Genomic DNA, 20326 nt, shown 5'->3' with positions numbered 1-20326 from the left:
GTGTTTCTCAAAGTAAGCAGAAATAGGGAGGGGAAAAAACAGCTTCCGTAATATGTGCAATGGGGCATTTCTGCTGTATTTTTTTCCCCCCACTCCTGTGACTGCAAGCCCTACCTATGTGGAAAAAGAAAATTCCACGATTTCTCCTGGAAAAAAAGAAAACCTCTTCTCAGCACAGAGTGCTAGTGAAGAGGACTTCAAGCAGCATTAAGAGAACTGATTCCCGTTTAGGCTTAACAGCCTTGTTCCAATTGGATTTTTTGGCAAGTCCTTTCTGCATTACGGAGGTCTCCAATACCTTCTGCACACACACACAGCGTCATGCATGTATCCACACACCTTACTGGAAATAGCAGCTGCTGGCAAGACCACCTGTTTTTCAAGGACCTGCTCCCAACGTCCTAGAAACCTCATCAGAAGCAACATCGATATGGTTTCCCTGGAACCTTCACCTTTTGGACAGGTCTCCTTGGCAGCAGTTAATCCAGGCAGCTTATTTTTCACTGCTGCTTTCCCAGAAGAAACCAAGTCAATCCATCATTTTCAGCATAGTTGTTCTGCCCCAAGATGGTTCTTGGATGCAAGTCATGTGTGCTGCAGGGCTATCACAGAGCTTTCCCCCGCTCCACACACTTAGTAATTAGTAAAAGTACATTTCCCCAGGTAAGCCTTTGCAAAACAGGTCACACAAATTTGACAGCAGTAAGCTTAAACCGACAGACTCCGGATGCAACATGAAATTTGCTTCCCTCCTCCTCGCTACATAAAAAATTGTTTAGTAATGGTCAATGGAAAATAGATTAATCTGTTCAATAATTAGTTTGGATGACATTTTAGGACTACAAGCAATAATCTAGTTATATGCAACAAATAATTTTAAAGAATCACAATTTTTCTAATGTACCTTATGATCAACAAATAGGCTTAGGCAGATCTAATAAGCTGAGAAAATAAAACTGCTCACTAAGGAACTTAAATTGCATGTCCAAATTAAATAAACTCTCTTTAGCCTCTAGCAATTAAAACAAACACAGTATATATAGCAGGAGGAAACGGTTTTTCATTTGACAGCTGGCCATTTAACCAATTCTAGTTAACTCTAAACCAGCACAATTTCCAACAGCAAAAAAACCCACCCCTATCAGTATGAGGCCAGTCTGCAGTTTGTACCTGTGAATAACAAACAAAAGGTGTTCCTAGAGAGCTATTTTCCATGGTAGGAAGATTTTTATGCACCTTACTTGTGGACATAAACAGCTGTTGTAGCTATAATAAAATGAAAAAAAAAAAAACGGCTTGAAAACAAAAAACCCTTTAATTTATTTCATAGTCTTCCATCATCATTATCTATCAAAACACTCTCCTCCTACGTAGTCCTGGTTTGACTTTTTAAACACTCAAAGAGTGTGCATTGATTAACCCCAGCAAATCTGTGCATTTGCATGAAACAGCCCTGAGTAACTCCTCAGTGCCAGAGGCAACAACTGAACCCAACATCTAATCTGGGTATTGGCTAGAACAGAGGCAAAGCAATTAATTCCCATCTGGAAGTCAGCAAGTCAGTCTAACCCACCACGTTTTACCCTACAGATGCGTAGATGACATTGAAATGATATCACAGAATCGCCTAGGTTGGAAGGGACCTTTCAGATCATCCAGTCCAACCATCAACTTAACTGACAAAAACCATCACTAAACTACATCTCCAAGCACTATGTTTACCCTTCTTTTAAATACCTTCAGGGATGGTGACTCAACCACTTCCCTGCGCAGCCTGTTCCAATGCTTGATAACCCTTTCAGTGTAAAAATTTTTCTGAATATCCAGTCTAAACCTCCCCTGGCCCAACTTGAGGCCATTTCCTCTTCTCCTATTGCCTGTTACCTGGGAGAAGAGACCAACCCCCACCTCTCTACAACCTCCTTCAGGTAGCTGTAGAGAGCGATAAGGTCTCCCTTCAGCCTCCTTTTCTCCAGGCTAAACAACCCCAGCTCCCTCAGCCGCTCCTCATAAGACTTAGTCTCCAGACCCCTTATCAGCTTCGTTGCCCTTCTCGACCCACTCCAGCACCTCAATGTCTTCTTTGTGGTGAGGGGCCCAAAACTGGACACAGTACTCAAGATGGGTCCTCACCAGTGCTGAGTATAGGGGGACGATCACTTCCCTACCTAGTCCTACTAACCACACTGTTCCTGATACAGATCAGGATGCTGTTGGCCTTCTTGGCCACCTGGACACGCTGCTGGCTCATATTCAGATGGCAGCCGACCAACACCCCCAGGTCCTTTTCTGCCAGGCAGCTCTCCAGCCACTCCTCCCCAAGCTTGTAACGCTGCATGGGGTTATGGTGATCCAAGTGCAGGACCTGGCACTTGGCCTTGTTGAACCTCATACTGTTGGCCTCGATCCATTGATCCAGCCTGTCCAGATCCCTCTGCAACGCCTTTCTACACTCATGCAGGTCGACACTCCCACCCAACTTGGTGTTGTCTGCAAGCTTACTGAGGGTGCACTCAATCCCCTTGTCCACATCATTGATAAAGATATTAAACAGAACCAGCCCCAATACTGAGCCCTGGGAACACCACTTGTGACTGGCCACCAACTGGATTTAACTCTATTCACCACCACTCTCTGGGCCCAGCCCTCCAGCCAGTTTTTAACCCAGTGAAGAGTACTCCCATCCAAGCCATGGGCAGACAGTCTCTTGAGGAGGATGCTGTGGGATCCAGGAGGATCCTGTGGGAAACCTTGTAGCTCAGATGGTTTCTTTTGCACCTACGCAAAACCTAATGTTTACATTCACAACTTCTCCATCTTCATGGCCTTAGGAGTAAGTGCCAAATCCAGTAAGCGATCTGCTGTTACAGAAGCAGAGGAGGCAACAAGCAAGGAAGAACTCTAAACTTGCCATGCAACTTCTCTTCATTACACCAGGGTGGGGTGCACATCCAAGGCATGAGATGCATTACCCTGTCAGAAGAATACATCGCTTTCTATAATACAGTTTGGTTTTTCCTGTTTAGATATTATAATCAAGCAGATTTACAAAGATATCCACTGCCTACAGATACAGAAAGATGGGATTTACAGAATGCCTAAACGGGTTAGACATGTAACCTCCTCTGAATTTCAATTACACCGCTGCTTAGGCTCTTTTCCAATTTCTTTGGAGCCACCTGAGGCACAAAGGTACTCATGTCAGGGACTAAACAGAATTGACACAGCTTTCCTACTTTAGTTTCAGCAAGCATCTAATGTTTCATCCTGCATGGAGAATATCTGAAAAGTGAAGCATGATCTAAATCAAAAGAGAAAGATTCATTACATTCAGAGGCATCACAAAAACTATTAATTTTCCTTAATAAATGAAAACATTAACAACTGAATGTTATTGCTTTCTCTTATGATTAAATGGTGACATATTTCAAGTATGTTATAAATAAAAGGACATCTATAACTACATAATATTAAAAGATATAAACCCAAGAAAGTTGTGTTAGCTTTTACTAGCTTGATGTTGCTAGAGAATAATTTCGTACCTCCCTATGCAACATAAAAATGCCACTATTTGAGGAAACACCAAGTTTTAGTTTACATGCGCCACATCTTACCGTGAAAGTGTTCTGAACACCACGCAGAACAAAGCAGGTACAGCTTCCCCTTAACTGAATCTTAAAAAGTCCTTGCTTCTTTGTACAGATTATTGGTGTTTGCCTCTCCCTTGGCGAGGAGCTCTCTGCACAGAACAGGCAGCAAAATGAAGGCAGACAGTCAGGCTGGCAGAGCTCCAGCTATACCTCCCAGGTTCCATGTCATCTCACAGCTAACAAGGAACCCCAGCCAAACTCTTTCTGAAAAGCAAAAGACTCTCTAGGAAATAGGAGAATAGAAAGGGAAAAATAAAAATGCTGTGGCTGGGCTGCTTATTACAACAGAAAACAGGGAAAAAGTAGAAGGAAGCGCAGCAAAGGTATTTCCAATATACTTGATACACCATTAAAAGCTGCGATGGATCAGTATAAACCATTGCAGCACACAATACTCAGAACATCTCCCTAAAATCTTTCCCAGTTGGGTTCAGGGAATTTTGGAGGAAAATTAAAAATGCTTTCATGCCTTCACTATAGCTGCAGATGGTACCATAGGTTCTTCAACTTTATCTGAGTGGTGTGGCCAAAGAAAAAAAAAAAAAAAAAAAGACTAGCAGCAACTAATAAACACTAAGAGTAATTTCAGGCAGCATTGTTTCCAGAAAATGTCTTTTTTTTTTTAAGCTTCATTCTTTCTCTGTTATCATATGAAATACCCACATAGGCAGGAAGGCAAATAGCAGTTGAACTGAAAATTCATCAAGTGTGGCACTGAATTACAGACATATATATATGCAGACATATATACTCACACATGCTCTGAATTTTATTGCTGACATTACTGAAATACCTCTCCATAGCTCATTGTCAGCTGGTAATGCCTCTTTACACTAATGGAGCTTTTCTGCTCCAGCTTCTTGCTGAAGTGCTACTAGCTGAACAAGAAGTTATTTTTATATATTCCATATTTGCTGTAATTCCCAGGAAAGAAGGAATTAGAGTAAGATGTTTAATATTAATTTCATTTAAGAGGCTGGTTAACCTGCAAAGCTTAAAAGTCTTAAGACGAAAATCCTGACAAGACTCCTACTGATTTTAATGAAGCTGGGATTTCATTGCTCTGTTACTTGAAGCAGCAACATAATACAGATGAGGTTTACCATGCAGAAGTTCTCCTCTCCCTGTTGTTAGGTAGATTATTCCAATTAACTTTAAACACGTCCCATTTTGAGGAGTTAAACTCATAAGATTTTGCCAAATTCCTGCAGTTGAAATTCAGTTTTAATAAAAAGCAGCTCTTTTAATTAACATATAAAAATGTTGGCTCATAAACACATGCTGAGACTGATACCAGTCCTACAGCAGCCAGTAAAGGAACAGGTCTGTAAAGACATTTATCTATAAAATTGAGTTCCACTGTAAGCAAATAGCCTCAAACACTGAGAAATGCTAACTGTGCACACATAGTATCTGCTGTATCTTACTTGGACATGCAGTTCACATCAATCAAATTACTAGTACAAAACAAAAACCTCAGCATGGATATACTTAAAAGCTCCCACAGTAAAATCCAGCCTGTCCTTTGAGGACAACCCACTGCCACCAAGCAGAAAAACAGAGAAGCGTACAGCAAAACAAATACTTTTCTCTGCCAACAGTTACGCCGATCCCAGTTCTATGTTCATAAAGAAAATAAATCTCAATTCCCCTCCCTCCTTGAGCATTATGACAGATACCACCAGGGACAACAATAGCTACCAGCTCTGTGCTGGACCACGTATCACTAAGTGGCTTGTGTATTACCGCTTAAGGACTCCAGCTCTAGGCGGCTTTGTTTTTAAAGGCAAAAAAGGTCATGGGCTATTTAGAATCTGCACAGCCAGGCTGAGAAGTCTATTATGCCACCTTCATTCCACAGAAATGGTACCAATGTTAATCAGATGGCAGCATGCTGTTCTCACTCTTTTAGCTACCAATAAAAGCTGCTTCTAAGAGATCATTTTAAGTTTCATATTTTTTAATTCAGATTTTTAAAAGGTTGTATTTGTAGATATCAAGGAATAGAATGGACTTGATCCACAGAGCATTAAGTGACTTTTCAGAAAAACAATAGCTAATTTTACACAGCATAATTATTATAATAATGAACACCTACAGTGTTTCCCTTGTACATTACTACTGAAATCTTATATTTATACAGTTGTGACTAGTGGAAGCAAGGGGCTAATAAGTATAACTGAATTTATACTCTGGGTTCAGAATATAACTGGAGTTACCAGGATGTACAAGTGTTTAAGAGACAGTGTGACATTGGGTTTTTCCACCCCTGAGGCAGGTGATGAGTCATCAGTGGTCTTGATAATGTAACCTGACCACACTGTTCCAGACAGCGATGTTGTAGCAGGTATATATCAGTCAAAGCTGTCAGCTTCAGTAATTCCATTGAGCAGTGCCTAAAAGGTGTTTATGTATGGAAAATAACACAATTTAACATTTTGATATGATACTAAGCATGTTTCTTTCCAAGAGCACATGAACGTAACAGATGAGCATTTCAAGTGCCTGTGAGTGCAACAGCTGACGGTGTGTTTTGCCGCACTATTACAAGTGTTAGAATTGGCACTTCCCAGTCACTCACCTGTCTTTTCAGCTGCCCTGTAATTTCTCATGCAAAAATTATAACAATCATGTAAAATGATAAAAAGACCCTATTTTATAATGGTTTAAAAATTTTTTTCACTCATGAAGTATGTCTTCTCAGGTAAGTTTGGACCAGGGAGACTTCAGTCAGCGGTCACCTGTATCCTTGGATTCCTCACAACCTGGGCAGAGTCATGACAGTCCCCTTACTTTTGTAAAAGCTTTGATTGTAGCACCCTCATGGCTGTTTACTACAACATCAGCAAATACAGTTCCCAAGACATCATACTAGCAAATCTTAATGCCACAGGAGGTTTCCTCTGCTTCCCTATTGCTTTAGCATCATGGCAGAAGGGTAAAAAACCCCTTTGTGAAAAGGCTATATGTCAAACAGATCTGAACTGAAGGAATTAAAACCAAACAAAGAAAAGGTGTCAACCACTTGACTGGGACCATCCCCAGCGCAGAAAAGCACCATTCAAAAAAAACCAACACGCTGTTGTAATATAAGCAGGCCTCCAAGCACAGCACTCCTGAAGTCCAACCCCAACCACCAAATGGAACAACATAACAGGCACTGAGAAATTATAGAAATACTGGATTTTTAATTTTTTATTTATTTCTTTTTAAAGAGTCATGACTGTCTGGCCCACCTACATCCTTTCCATTTTCCAGCCTCTTCTGAAGACAAGAAGGGGAAGGATGTATTACACACAGAATCTGAAATGCGGCTAGAGCACAGACAAGTTGGTGGGACATTATCATGCTTCCATCTTGATTGCGCTCTGCCTCGAGCTCAATTTTGCACATTTCTTCATCTATCGCTTTCAAGCTAGGCTTATAAACCTTCTAAGATGGAACATGTTCTCTCTGTGTGTAAACTCACAGACACAATGAAGACCTGATCTTAATTATAACTTCTAGGAAAATGTTGCAGTAAAAATACTGCTATTAATATAGTATCAATAGTATAGCAGATGAGTTCCTGGGGCGGGGGAGAGAACAAAGGCGTTAAAAGTTCAGCAACAGCAACATATGGTTTAACTAAGAGCAGCAAGATGCTCTCTATCCTACAGTATTATTAGCTTGCATGAGAGACTAAGACCCCCCATATTTGCTTACAGAACCCGAAAATAGAGAAGGGAAAAGACTCTGACAACATTGCTGGAGTTTATTTTCTGCAGCAGCATTTCTCTTACTGCCTTTTCCCACCAGAAGACTATAAGGCTTAGCTTCACAGAGCAAGGCACTATGGCTTTCTTTACCAACCACAAAAATACTTGCTTCTTTTCCTGAAATGAGTATTTAAACAAGCATTAGAACTAGAGCAAAACAACTTTCATTCGACCACATACGCAGCATACAAATTGCCCTTTTTAAATATTCACCGTGTTATGTCGCTGTAGTTCTTTTCAGAGCAGATTCTTTTTAGCAGTCCCTTGATAAAGTCAGAAAATACTAACATGCAGATTGCATCAAGAGCAATAATTTGTTAAAAATCAAAACCCAATAAAATGTCCACAAATACAATGATTCATTCAACCCCCAATACTAGCAACAGTATTACTTGTGACACAGAAAGAGCTTTCATACTGAATTTAGTTTTAAAGTTTAATAACTTTACCAGAAAATTATCTGCAACTAAGTTTCTTATTCCTAGCTCTGGAAAATCTCCTTTCCCAGTCTATATAGTGTTCTCTTCTTCAAACTGAAAGAAAACAAATATTTTATTTATTTTTTTAAGAACTATGTCCCACTTTTTCCAGGCCTAAAGAGTATTATCAAGTGCTTTTCAGTTTTGATTAACAGCTTGCAATTCAGTTGTCAAGCATGCATGGATGTAACTCTCAATGAAAAATCTGCTACATCTCAGGCCAGCAAACTTAGTCCAGAACTTCAGTCACTAAACCTCGTATTTCTTTTACATGGACTTCAGCGACAGGACAGGAGCCACAGCAAAAAGGTGAAATTAGCATAGCCGAGTATGTGCAGGTTATTATAGACAGTCCCATGCCTATGAAGTATGCATATACACTCACTTCCTGGTCCATCTTCACTGCTTTCATTCTGCTCTGTGCAGTTTACTAAACTGCCTTTGTAGATTAACCAGTCAACTGTTGATTCACTGTTACATCAACAGAGAATACACACCCATCCACCCCTTAGTTTGAACCTAACACAGCTCTCCCCTGAGTTTCTGGAGAGTAGGAGTAGCAGTTTCCCATTTAAAATCCTCCAGATGACACATGACAGAACTACCTTTCCTCTGACTTCATACTCCAGGCCTGACTTCCCAGGACACGTTTGTTTCTTCTTCCACCACAGAAGCACTGTACTAAAAAAAATTTCTTGAAGTCTCTTAGCCTAGCTTAAAGCACTGAGATGGAATCAAGTTCACCTAGCTCACCTCCAGCAGTGGTTTATTTCACTAGAGATTTCATTAAGAACAAGCTAGAGACTGCGCAAGCTCTTTAAGTAGCCTGTTCAACAATCCCCACAGTATATCTAAATCTTCTGTGCATAAATCAAGTTTGCATTTTCTTATTCTATTACATATGGACCACAAGAAAATCAAAACAAGCAGATGTCCACCTTCTTCCACATACAAAGATCTCCACTAGAAAGTCAGAATATGCATGCTCTTCCTTCTTTTTTCTCCTGTAGTCTAGATACAGACTCCTTATTTCCATAAAAGCACAAAAGTCATATTTTGTAACCCTCTGACCAATCCTGACACCCTCTGCAATTTCTGCAGGGTTTTTTGCTCTGGTGTTTGGTTTTTGGGTTTGTTTTGTTGGGGCTTTTTTGGTTTGGTTGGTTGGGGTTTTTTTTTTTTTGTATCTTTCCTTGTTGCCCTCAAAAGAAATCTCATATTCTGGCTGAGACCTCAACAGAACACAAATAAAATGATTACTCTAATAACTATCTCCTGTTAAGCCAGAGCAGAATATGAATCATTCTGTAGTAGCACTAACATCATTAGCTCATCCAGGCTGAAAGAATGAGCTTTTTTTCCTTTTATGACAAAGGAGTCATATCCTGCCTTGTAATTGTATATTAAATGCAAAACTGCATTTTAGTGAATTTCATCTTTCTGGTTTTGGATCATCTTTCCAGCTTAGAGAGGTTTGCATGAATATGTGTAGATTTTTTTTTAATTACCTAGGAGGCTTTTTAAAGGCTTGTTTAACAAAATGAAATGAAGATGTGTTAATAAAGACCAACTGCTATCAGATGCAACTGCTAATCAAATTATAGAATTATACTCCATCTGCACTAGTACCAAGGCAAAGGTCACATAGTTCATATATGAACGCAACAACCTCCTGCATGAGTAAATATAAGATCAGATGGTACAGGAAAAAAAATGTATTCTTAATCCCTGTAACCATTAACTAGCACTCACTACAGTTTTCTGCTTATGGACCATGGCAACAAAAGCAATGTGATAAGGTGCAGAGGTATTTTGTATTTGCTTCTCAGCAGTTTCTCTAAAGTATGATTTTAAAACTGTAGGAAGGTAGGTCAGGTTTCTTCGGGATGACTATTTTTTGCTAATCAATTAATTTATGGAATTATTTTAATTTCTTATAACAAGCATCAGGCCTCCCGAGTAAAGGTCTTCATTCTTCACTAGCCTGCTACTAAACGCTTATTTTTGTGGTGACATCACCCTCCTCCAAGCGAATACTCACCTACTCCTTTATTTGGGCTCTCTGCCCTACTCTTATTACTAGTGATGAGACACCATTGCTAAAATTCTTAAAGCCATCAGTCCTCTTCAGTCCTCCTCTTAATACGGTTTGGCAGCTAGCTGGACAATTTTCAAAATACATTATATTTTTCTCACCTGCTGTGCTTTCTGGCACCTCCTGCTTATCTTGCACAAGCTGCATGATATCTGACACCACAACCTGATGGTTTGTATCTTCTTCTTTCTCTTCATTAGACTGGTTGGCTGTTGCAAAACAGTTGCAGTTTCCAGTTTCTTTGCACGGGATCAACCTCCAATACCAGTAGTCAGACATGAAAATGCTGTAAATTGATTTCTGAAATTTAAACACAAACAGAAAATCATTTTCTGCAAGAAGAAAGAAAAAAAACCCTAGGTATTTGAAAGAAATGTTAAGACTGACAGTTACATACAGATTGTCATATCTTTGATTTTATTTAAAGAAAAAATATGCAGTTTATAACAGGCATTTATGGTATCTTATGCAGTTCATAATAGCCATCCACGGTATTGTACCCAAAATAAAAACTTCAAAAGTCCCCGTAGTTTCTCAAAATGCTTATATCATAGGTCGGGGAGCTAATCACAAAAAAAAAAAAAACAAACAAACAACATACAAATATCAAATGACATATGATCTTAATAACTACTGCATAAAGGCAAAAAATATCAGTGTCACTCTGCATTTTCAGCAGAAAAAGCCAATATTTATGTTAAAAATACCTTTTGAAACCCTGTTTAACTAGGTGGAAGAACATCCTGGAACATGGACTCTCAAAAAGTAAAATAATGTAAGAATAAATAACAAAAAGAAAGAATAAGATACTATGATTCCCATGATATGAGGAGGCTGCAATTACGGTTCAAAATTTTCATAAACAGATTAACTGGAAATGTGGCAGGAAGAAGAGATGCCTTGGTTTCTGACACAGCACCAAGGTACTTCAGGGCTGCTCTCTTCTTGAGCAAAAGAAAGGGGCTACAGTTCCTTAGCCTAGATAGAGTTAATTGCCAGGCTTATTTGTGCTTACAGGTACCAGAGCGAGCACGTTCTTAAACACCTGCAGGTTTCTCAATTTACATATACAAATGCCAGAGAACATGCCTCTTTCACATAAACAAAAATCACCCTTATTGAAGGGTGTAATTCTCAGAATTACAACTAAATCATTATTAACTGTAACATACTTGCTCCACATGAGAAAACAGCTTGAGCTTTCCAAATACTTACAGTTCTTCAGGAAACTGCACCACATCCAGAGACAGGTTTGTTCCTGCTCTCCTCCAGAGGGCATATGGGCAACAAAATGATGGCCCAAAACCTGCAAGCCAAGGGACCTGAACAAGCTTTTCCACATCTATCTGGGAAATGCCAAGCCCGAGCAGGAAAATACGTGTTTCTCCAGGTAAATTTAATGCTTTTTGGATAAGATGCGCGACCTCTGTTTGTCATACAAGCATCTCTAAATCTGAGTGCTTCTAGCGTATCTCTGTTTCTAGCTACTGATGAGCTGAGTAAAAGCATCACTCCAGACCACGGATATTAACAATGATACATGTAGGGATCTCTACATTACATTTAAAGGTGGCAGTTTTATAGGCCTGAATAAAGTATAAAAGGATTATCAGTTTAGAATGAAACAGCTAAAAAAAAGAGCCGCACATTATTTAGTGCCAGATCTCCCAGGAATCACCCACGAACAATAAAGTTCTCTCTCTGTCACTTATTACATTACTTCAACAGAACAGATAAAACACTCTTCTTCAAATACTACTGCAAGGTGCATCTACTTCCAAGTTTAGAGACAGTAATTTTGTTTTATTTTAGCCAATATACTGCCAGTTTCCTCATTTCTTCCTTTGTCTGTTTCCAGTCTTCTAGGCTTTGCAACATTTGCTGAGGATGGGAAATGCAAATCGCTCAACTCTTTCCGTAGTTGCTGAACACAATGGGTTCAGTGTACACATCCTTCTTGTCACACAGGTAGCGGCAAACAGTCACAGCTGTAGTAAAGCACACGCTGCTTGTAAATAATGTATGTAGTACACAGTACGTACTTTTAAGCTGCATCTGCCTCTGCAACTGTCTGACGTGCCACATGCAACGATGAGCACAAGCATGCACATGCAGGTACCTGAGCAGCACGTGCACAGGAGTTTTAAGGAAAGAAGCATTTCATAGCCCTTCAATGTTTTTTTCAGTTCTGTGGGAGCAGGGGAAGTTCTTTCAATTACCCTTACACTTAAGACATTAAATTAATAGATTTTACTTCTTCAAGCCACTTAAAGTTTAAAATTTTCCTGTCCAGAACTTCTCCTTTTTAGCCCAAGAATTGGGACAGAGACAGGGAAGTCTCATCTGAAGGAGACAAAAATCTCAGAAACTTACAGGAGTTTTCCCCCTGCTCCTGTGCAAGGTGAACTGAAAAGCAGCTGGATCTATGCTTCAGTAGTCAGCAAATTACTCTAGGCATACATTTTTAATTTATTGCCTTTCCTTAAGGAATGGAAACTCATGAAGATAACGTGATATAATTATATCCAAACATGCAGTTAGAGACACACATTTATGACCTTAATCCTACTTTAATTAATTAGTTTTCTGACCCACTCATAATCTTTATTATGATTTTAAGAGCAGCGATGTGAACTTAGTTCTTAAGCCAACAGCTCAGGGACTCAGAGGGCAAAGAAGTTGGTGAAAAAAATATGGGAGGGCTGCGACGTAATCACTACATATGTTTTCCATACTTTTATGAAGAGAGGCAGCTTGCAGAGACATTCATAAAATTGACTTGAGCAAGATTGCCTATAAAAAGGAAAACATATCAAAAAAAGGAGGGGAAAAAAACCACACAAAATCCAACTGATTCTTTTGCCTTAAGAGCTAATGTAAAATACTCCAAATAGTCATAGCATCCCTGACGGATATGTGTCCACCTGGATCACTGCAATGATACTGCAGATGCAAGTAATTTTTCTCATTATTTCAAAACATCCAAAGATAAAGTAATGCCCTCAACCAGCATAAAAACTAGGCTGAGGTACCAAGAAAAAGTCCCAAGAATGAAACTTACATTTGACACTTACAGGGCTAAACAACTGCTCCTGAATCTCAGCTTTGCGTACTAAAACCAATGCTGCTTGTGAGTTTGGGTTTTCCCGTTTTGTTTTAAACCAGATTGCAGACATCAAAGTTGGTGAAATACCCAAGGAAAAGCAAGGCCAGAATTTGGATCCAACTGTCAGGGCCTGAAGGCGTTGGGAGACTTCACTGGCCCTGATCAGCCTCGGCCAAGACCTCTACCCACAGGCCCAAGAGCTGCACGTAAATTAAGCCCGAGGCCTTCAGTCCCTACTTAAGCTATGCCATTGGCATGCCTGGCTACAGCCCTGTCACCTGGGGAGGCCTACATTGCAGCCCTGCTTTGAGTCCTGGCTCTGGATTCTTTCACTCCTGACTGGACTCCCTGGAGGGACCAGGTTCATTGCTCACCAGGTGAGGGAAGGCTGGTACAGCCTGCTACAGGTGCCCAGATCTGGTGTTCAGACCCTGTGAGCAGTGCCCTGGTCGGTGAGTCTGTGCTGGGGCCACCCTCGGCTCCTACTTTGGGCCCCTCTTGTGCAGCAGTCCTGCTCTTGCTGCTCTCTGACACCAATTATTAAGGTACATTTTATGCAAACTCAAATAAAGACCTGCTTCTCAGCTCAGTGAAGTTTATCAAAATATAATACTAATGGGGATGCAGCATAGCACACAGGAACACATGGGGCTTGGCAGAGTACACAGAACCATCGAATAGTTTGGGTTGGAAGGGACCCTAAAGGCCACCTAGTTCCAACCCCCTGCCATGGGCAGGGACACCTCCCCCTAGACCAGGCTGCTCAAAGCCCCATCCAGCCTGGCCTTGAACACTTCCAGGGATGGGGCATCCACAACCTCCCTGGCAACCTGTTCCAGTGCCTCACCACCCCCACACTAAAGACATCTGAAAAATGTGACGGTTACTTACCACTGTATGAAAACAGGCACAGATATGTTACAGCTTTGGCATGTGCTCTAGGTTGGGAAGAGAGAAAGTCTCCAAGAACACGGTAGGTACAGCACATCACTGTGAATTCACAATCCCCATGTAAAAGCTCTCTTCTGCCACCGTGATCCCAGTCACTCCCAGGGGGAACGTCGGGTAGGGGTCACCATCCCCCCATTTACTGCAAATAGTTGCCAGCTATTCTAATATCAGTTAGGTATGCAGCACGGTCTGACAGTACGCTAAATGGATGAGGTCTCAGCTTTGAAACTATAAATACATATGGGGCCAAGAACGTGTTAATATGCAATATTAAGAAGTAATATGTAATAATATGTAGCACTCCATACCACTTCTTAATTGAGGTGCAAACGCTTTCTGAACTATTGCTTATGAAATTCAGACAAAAGAGCAGTTTTTGAAAGCAGTCCTATTTCAATCACTCTGCACACACACTTCACTGAATTTACTTCAGTTTCCAACCCAAAATCCCCCTTTAATTCAAGAATAGCACTGCAAAGGGAGTAGTTAATAATTATCTTCAAATGTAACCAGATTACGCAAGACATCCAGTTATCTCAGAAACTTAAATCCATATTCTGCAATCACTTCACCATAGCAGTTAAACCTGACTCCTAGGGTCCCCATTGCTCCAAGGTGATATACTATTACTGGATCTCTGTTGCTGCTACACGATACAGTTTTTTTCAGCTATTTCCCTGGTTATTTAGGCAGGGCATTATCTCTAGTCAGGTGTAACACAAACATTTAAACATATCTCACTTCTAAGACCATTTGTCCAATATTTTCAGATTGTCCTGCGAATTGTCTCACTCGGCATTTGATCACTGCAGCACTTCACCATGCTTTCATCATTGCTCCATTTAAGTCATTAGGGAAAAAAATATATTTATGTGGGGAAAACTGGTCCTAATTTAGCATCTACTGATATTTCACACCCTTATTTTCCATAAACATGATGACATTTTATTCCAATGCTTTTAAAGAAAAACTGTTTAATATGTTATCCAGCCTGAACAAGCAGGCTTAAACATAGCAATTCACCAGGCTTGGTACATCCATATCAATAGAGATAGCGGAGTCCAGCTGATTAAGTAACAGCTCACTCGTGTATCTCACACATCTCTGCAGGAGAATCGGACTGAAATGGAAACAAATGTCTGTATAGTACTAACGAACGTTTCTTTATTTTACAATGGATTAAAATACACTGAATGGTATTTAAACCCATCAATATCGTTCTGATGAGAATCTTATTTTAAGCGCATGTATCTGCGCTGCAGCATTCTTTATAATTTTCATGCTTTGCAATACTGGCCAGCCATTCTTCCCATTGCACAATACATGTTTTGCACTTTCCCAGTGTAAGACACACATGCATTATAGCCCAGGTTCCTCACACCTAAATTCAGACATTAAACTGAAAGGTCTAAGTTAAGAACCTACTTGACCCATGTGCCTTCAGCATTCACTAGAGTAAGAGAGATGCACATCTCCTGATCCCATCGACCCCTCACATTGACTTGAGACAGCCCAAGGCAATTGTGGATGAACCTGAGTTTGTATGATGAAAAGTCCCGCTTCTGTATACAATACCAATAGAGTGCCACAAAGAATGAGTCATGTAATAAAAACCATAAAGCGTTTTAGGATTTTAGTAATGCCTATTAAACTACTCACGTTCTGCCTATGGAGATATTGTATTTCTACTCTTGCCCCTCCCCCAGTCCTTTCAGATTTTGTTCAGATAGATGGGTGGAAAAAGCAGCAGTAACAAAGCCCCAGACATTCTCATCTCTCTCTAGGGCACGCAGAATACCCAAAATCAATTTAAAGACTAAATTTTTTTCTCATTTGGAGCTTTACTGTGATCAACATTTAACTTGAGTACTAAGTAGTCCTTGAAGATAAATGTTCTCATTTTTTATTTAAAAGCCTTCCACAAAGCATTAGAAATCATCAACAGACTTATGTAGGAAATACTAATCTCAAAGAAATTGCAAGACTATTTAGCAAGAGCTAAACTGAGGCCTCTTCAAAGGAAGGAAAAAACCCAAATGTACTTCATGAGAGAAATGCTTTTTTATTTATTCTACTTTTCATCTTACAGGGAGGAGACACTGCTCTTTTGAGGAACACAAGTTTAAATGAAGCCCCTCAGCTGTCTTCCATCTTCCTTTTGGGGCAGACACACAAGAAAAGTTTATCTTTTGTTAATTAAACCATACTTTAAGACATCTAGCAAAAAGAATAAAAAGGTAAACGTACACACATCACAGAGGTTAGCTGAGTTCTCCCAAGACAGCAGCAACCTCCCCTACTGCCTGCCTACACCACTCTGCACATAGGCACAGGAACAGCTTCAAGTACACAGTCAAATTCTCTCTCCCTTTTGAGAACTACCAGCTCAGTGCACACCAAGCTGCCCACAGACCGTCAGAGCAGAGCACAAAGGCAAGGGAACAGCTTCTTGCAGGTATGAAATGAGGTATGGACAAAGCCAGCAGTTCCTCCTCCCCATCAACCAGCTGCAAGCATCCTAACCTGAGCTGCATCTCAAGTCCTTCACAAATCTGGACCTTACACACCCACTATTTCTACTTTGGATCCACCACAGGAAAAAACAGAGGTCCTATACTTTAATGTGGTATTGGATTTGTAAAGTGGCTTGCTGTCCATTTTGTACAAAATTCATGTCTAACACTGGGTGAAAGACCTTCTCTATTTTCAGTGGAATATAACTAAAGAAAATCCAAGTATAAGGAGTGTTAACGTAAATGTGAGAAAAGCAGCACATTATAGAATTCTAGTTGCCTAGATATCATTATTAGAGAAAGCATAATTTCCTTAGTCTTTAAGACTCCCACCAAACCACCTACATTCCTGAAAACTGAGCTTTTGGAATTAGGTATCTAAATTCCTTCTCCTCCTGCCCCCTCACACTCCCCACACACACACCAAAGTTTTCTTTCACACTTATTTCTTCTTCCACCCATGAGAAACCAAATAACCATACTGGCCTGAACATGGACTCCTCTAAAATGGCATGGAGAGCAGTTTACACCTCTTTAAAACTGTTCACAGTCTGTATCTGTTTCCACTCAGATCACGCAGGTTTCAGAGATTTTTCCTCAAGACCCCAGAGAATGACAAGCCAGGTTTCATTTTTAAATTAAACCTTAAACACAAGAGAAGTTGATGGTGCTACGCAGCATTCTGTGGAGAATGAGGTGGTGATGTGCTTGACCCCCTTATTTTAAGTGGCTGATAAATCTTCCCGTATTCAAGTTGTTCTCACGATAAACCCAAACTCCCATCTCACCAATGCATTATTCTTGCTCGCGCAAAGCCTTGACAAACACAAGATACTGCCACCAGCATGAAGACACTATGCAAATACCATTTGTTTAACTCAGAAGTACCTGTGGCCAAGCATGCAAATCCTAACTCCTAGACTAATTCAGTTCAAAGAGGCAAAATCTATGCTACATACATGGCATGTTCTGTCTATTTTTAATTTATTTATCATGGAAAAAAGCATTAGAATATTAGCAGTTTCTCTTGAAATCAGAACTTGGAATTGTCAAAGACCTTTCTCTGGAGAAAGCTCCTAGGACAGCATCTTTGTTCAGTGACCATATAACAGGAGTACGTGCTTTCCTCAGCTTAGGAGACTCAGGTCTCTGAGAAATCACTTGGGTCACTTCGTCCTACCGACTTGCTGACAAACATATAATAGGTGTCCAGTTTCAAAGGGCTCAGAGAACATCTACTCCACAAGTCCCTTCTCCTCCTCCTCTCCCCCCCCTCCCCTGACCCCAGCTTGTTGCAGATCAAAAGCATCTTGCAATAACCCATAAAAAAAAACCTCAAGACGTGTAGCTTGAGCGTTCAGCTTTTTACAATTTTACACACATGGGGGGGAAAAAAGGCACAGCTGAGGTTTCCTAAGGCTCAAGAAACCTTCCCTACTGCCTGTGGGAGAGAGCACTGCCTACATCCTGTGCCTGCAGAATGTGCCGAACAGAAGTGCAAGGTAAAGGAGATCCTTTAGGAAAGAAGAGCTAAGTCCTCTTCTGATCTATTTGGGATTTAATTTTCTGTTAAGTAACCATGCTGAATACTTCCTAATGAAGTTGTTATAGATTTACCCAGCAGAGTAATTTTGTTAGCAACAGCAATTGATAGCAACTTCCATCTTGAAAGGAACACTGTATTTAAAATTTCAAATAGATATAAGTTTTAAGATGATTAAACCCAGTATCTATTTTGAAGCTCCTGCAAAGCCTCAACAGGGCACACAGGTGGCTGCCTTCAAGACTGATTTTACAGACACCTTTGTCATTAAAAAAAGCCTTTCCATGCAACTTCTGTAATTACTTTTGTATAGCCCAGTCCTGAATCAGTGAAGCGTATAACTTCTGGAAGCCATCTGAAACACAAGCATTTCAAAGTTCAACAGAAAAAAATCATGCGGATGCAGCCCAGGCCTCCCTACAGAAAGGGTAATAATAGAAAAGAGAGTTGTGGGGTAGCAGCCAGGCCCAAAACACAAGAAATGGCACACAACATCAACAAGTATGAAAATAATGCTCAATTCTCTGCCCTACAACTGTGCCTTTATCAGGTCTGTGCTCTAGCACCTTCTTGAATTAGGGTCCAAATCAAATGTTTTCCTCTGCCTTCCTACTTAAATGACAAGATGTGTACTTTTGTTTATAATTGTACTCTTAATTTTCAATGTGTTAACCAAACTTGCACTATGTAAGTACATTTAATAAACACAGACCCCATTACTGAACATTATTTTGAATGTTCTACCCTCCATGCCAGAAAGGCTGTATGTGTACTAATAAACCCCAAAAAGCATTTGAAGACTGTCATAAAAAGGCAACCTGTAGGGGACCTTTCAGAAAATAAATTTGGTTTCTTTTTATTTGCTTTCTGAGCCTTTACTACTCATTTTCTCAGTCATTCTGAAATCACTAAATCGGACTGGCTTTAAAAATGAAATAAAGGGTTTACAAGAGCAAATTTACTGTCAAGTCTATCAAGATGAAGTTTTACATTCTTTTTCAAGGTTTTCAGCTAAAAATATCGTGAAACAAATATTCCTTTTCTGGCTTTTAGGTTGCAAACACTTAAGCCTCCTTCCTTTTGTAGATACAAAGAGAGAAGTAAAAAAAACCAAAAAAAAAAAAAAAACCAAAAAAACAAACCAAAAACCCAAACAAAAACCCAACAAATCTACAGACAACATTGCTGGCTGATTTATTTTAATAGTCCAGTCCCAGTGAAATACAAAAAGTAAATAAACACCACAAGCGGCAAAAACATCCTATTTTACAGCCCGTGTGATTAACCACTGCAGGTAACACCAGCCGACAAAACCCCGCATCTGAACGGCCGTCTTCATACCAGGGCACCGCTTTGTTTCTCTAATTCCGGGATGCTTCATTAATCTACTACAAAACCAATAAACCCAAGCCCTGCTCGGACCCCCAGGGCGCAGGGCAGGCTGCGGCGGGGCAGCCCCAGCCATCCGCTCCCCTCTCAGGGAGGGGAGGGCATCCCGTGGAGCCCCCCGCATTTGTTTATTCTCTCGTTTTCAGGCAGGTTACCGTGCTTGCCTTTGTTTCGCCTCCTCCCCTAGCGCCACCGAAACTGAAGGAGGCAAAAAAGAGAGAGAGAGAGAGACAGACAGACAGACGCACGCACAACAAAACCCCCACCGGGGAATCCCGGTGGCCGAGAGCGAAGTCCCACCGCCGGAGCCCGCTGAGGGGAGCCCGGCGGCACCGGGCGCGCCCCCACACTCACGCCCCTCACCCGGCCTGGCCCGGCCCGGCTGCCCTCCTCCCCGCCCCCGCCCCGGGGCTGCCCCCAACCCCCTGCCCGCGGGGGAGCGCTGCCCCCAGCAAGATGGTGGCGCTCCCCCGGGGGCGAGCGGAGGCCGGGCGGGCTTGTGCGGTGCTGCCCGCGGGCCACGAGGCGCCCGCCTCCACTCACCTCCTTCGGCGCCCTGCCCGCGGGACCAGGTGGCCGCTGCCGCCGGCGCTCAACAGCTCGCCCGGGCGAGTGGGACCAGCGCCTCCCCCCCGGGGCCGGCGGGATGGCTGGCAGCGCGGGGGAGGCGCCGCGGGGCCCCGCCTGCAGCCTGGGGAAGGAGGGGGGGAAGCGGAGAAGGGCTGCCTTTTGTCAGGGTCCCGCTCCTCTCCCCGCCACCGGCACCCCCCCTACCCGCTGCGTGCTCCCGGGGGAGGCGGCCGGAGGCCCTTTGTGTGGTGGGGTGGGGAAAGGGAGCGGAG

At 41.5% G+C, this 20326-nt stretch overlaps 1 protein-coding gene across 6 annotated transcripts in view; it reads right to left on the bottom strand.

Annotated features, from left to right (window-relative positions):
- The window catches only part of MCF2L (MCF.2 cell line derived transforming sequence like), a 179070-nt gene extending 158960 nt beyond the window's left edge, over positions 1-20110 (bottom strand). For all 6 annotated transcript variants that reach the window (XR_010071529.1, XR_010071530.1, XM_063337969.1 and 3 more), the window contains exons 1-2: positions 20028-20110; positions 10084-10282 (exon numbers count right to left, since the gene is read on the bottom strand). Coding sequence is in view for 4 of the 6 variants with exons in the window: in XM_063337969.1 (XP_063194039.1) it covers positions 10084-10261 (178 nt within the window). In the remaining 2 variants the exon portion in view is untranslated. The remainder of the gene's footprint in view (positions 1-10083; positions 10283-20027) is intronic.
- Positions 20111-20326: the final 216 nt, after the last annotated feature.

This window comes from Chroicocephalus ridibundus, chromosome 1 (genome assembly GCF_963924245.1).
Source record: "Chroicocephalus ridibundus chromosome 1, bChrRid1.1, whole genome shotgun sequence".
Taxonomy (NCBI): domain Eukaryota; kingdom Metazoa; phylum Chordata; class Aves; order Charadriiformes; family Laridae; genus Chroicocephalus; species Chroicocephalus ridibundus.
Note: the sequence above shows the minus strand (reverse complement) of the source record. Positions and strands in the feature narration are given on the sequence as shown.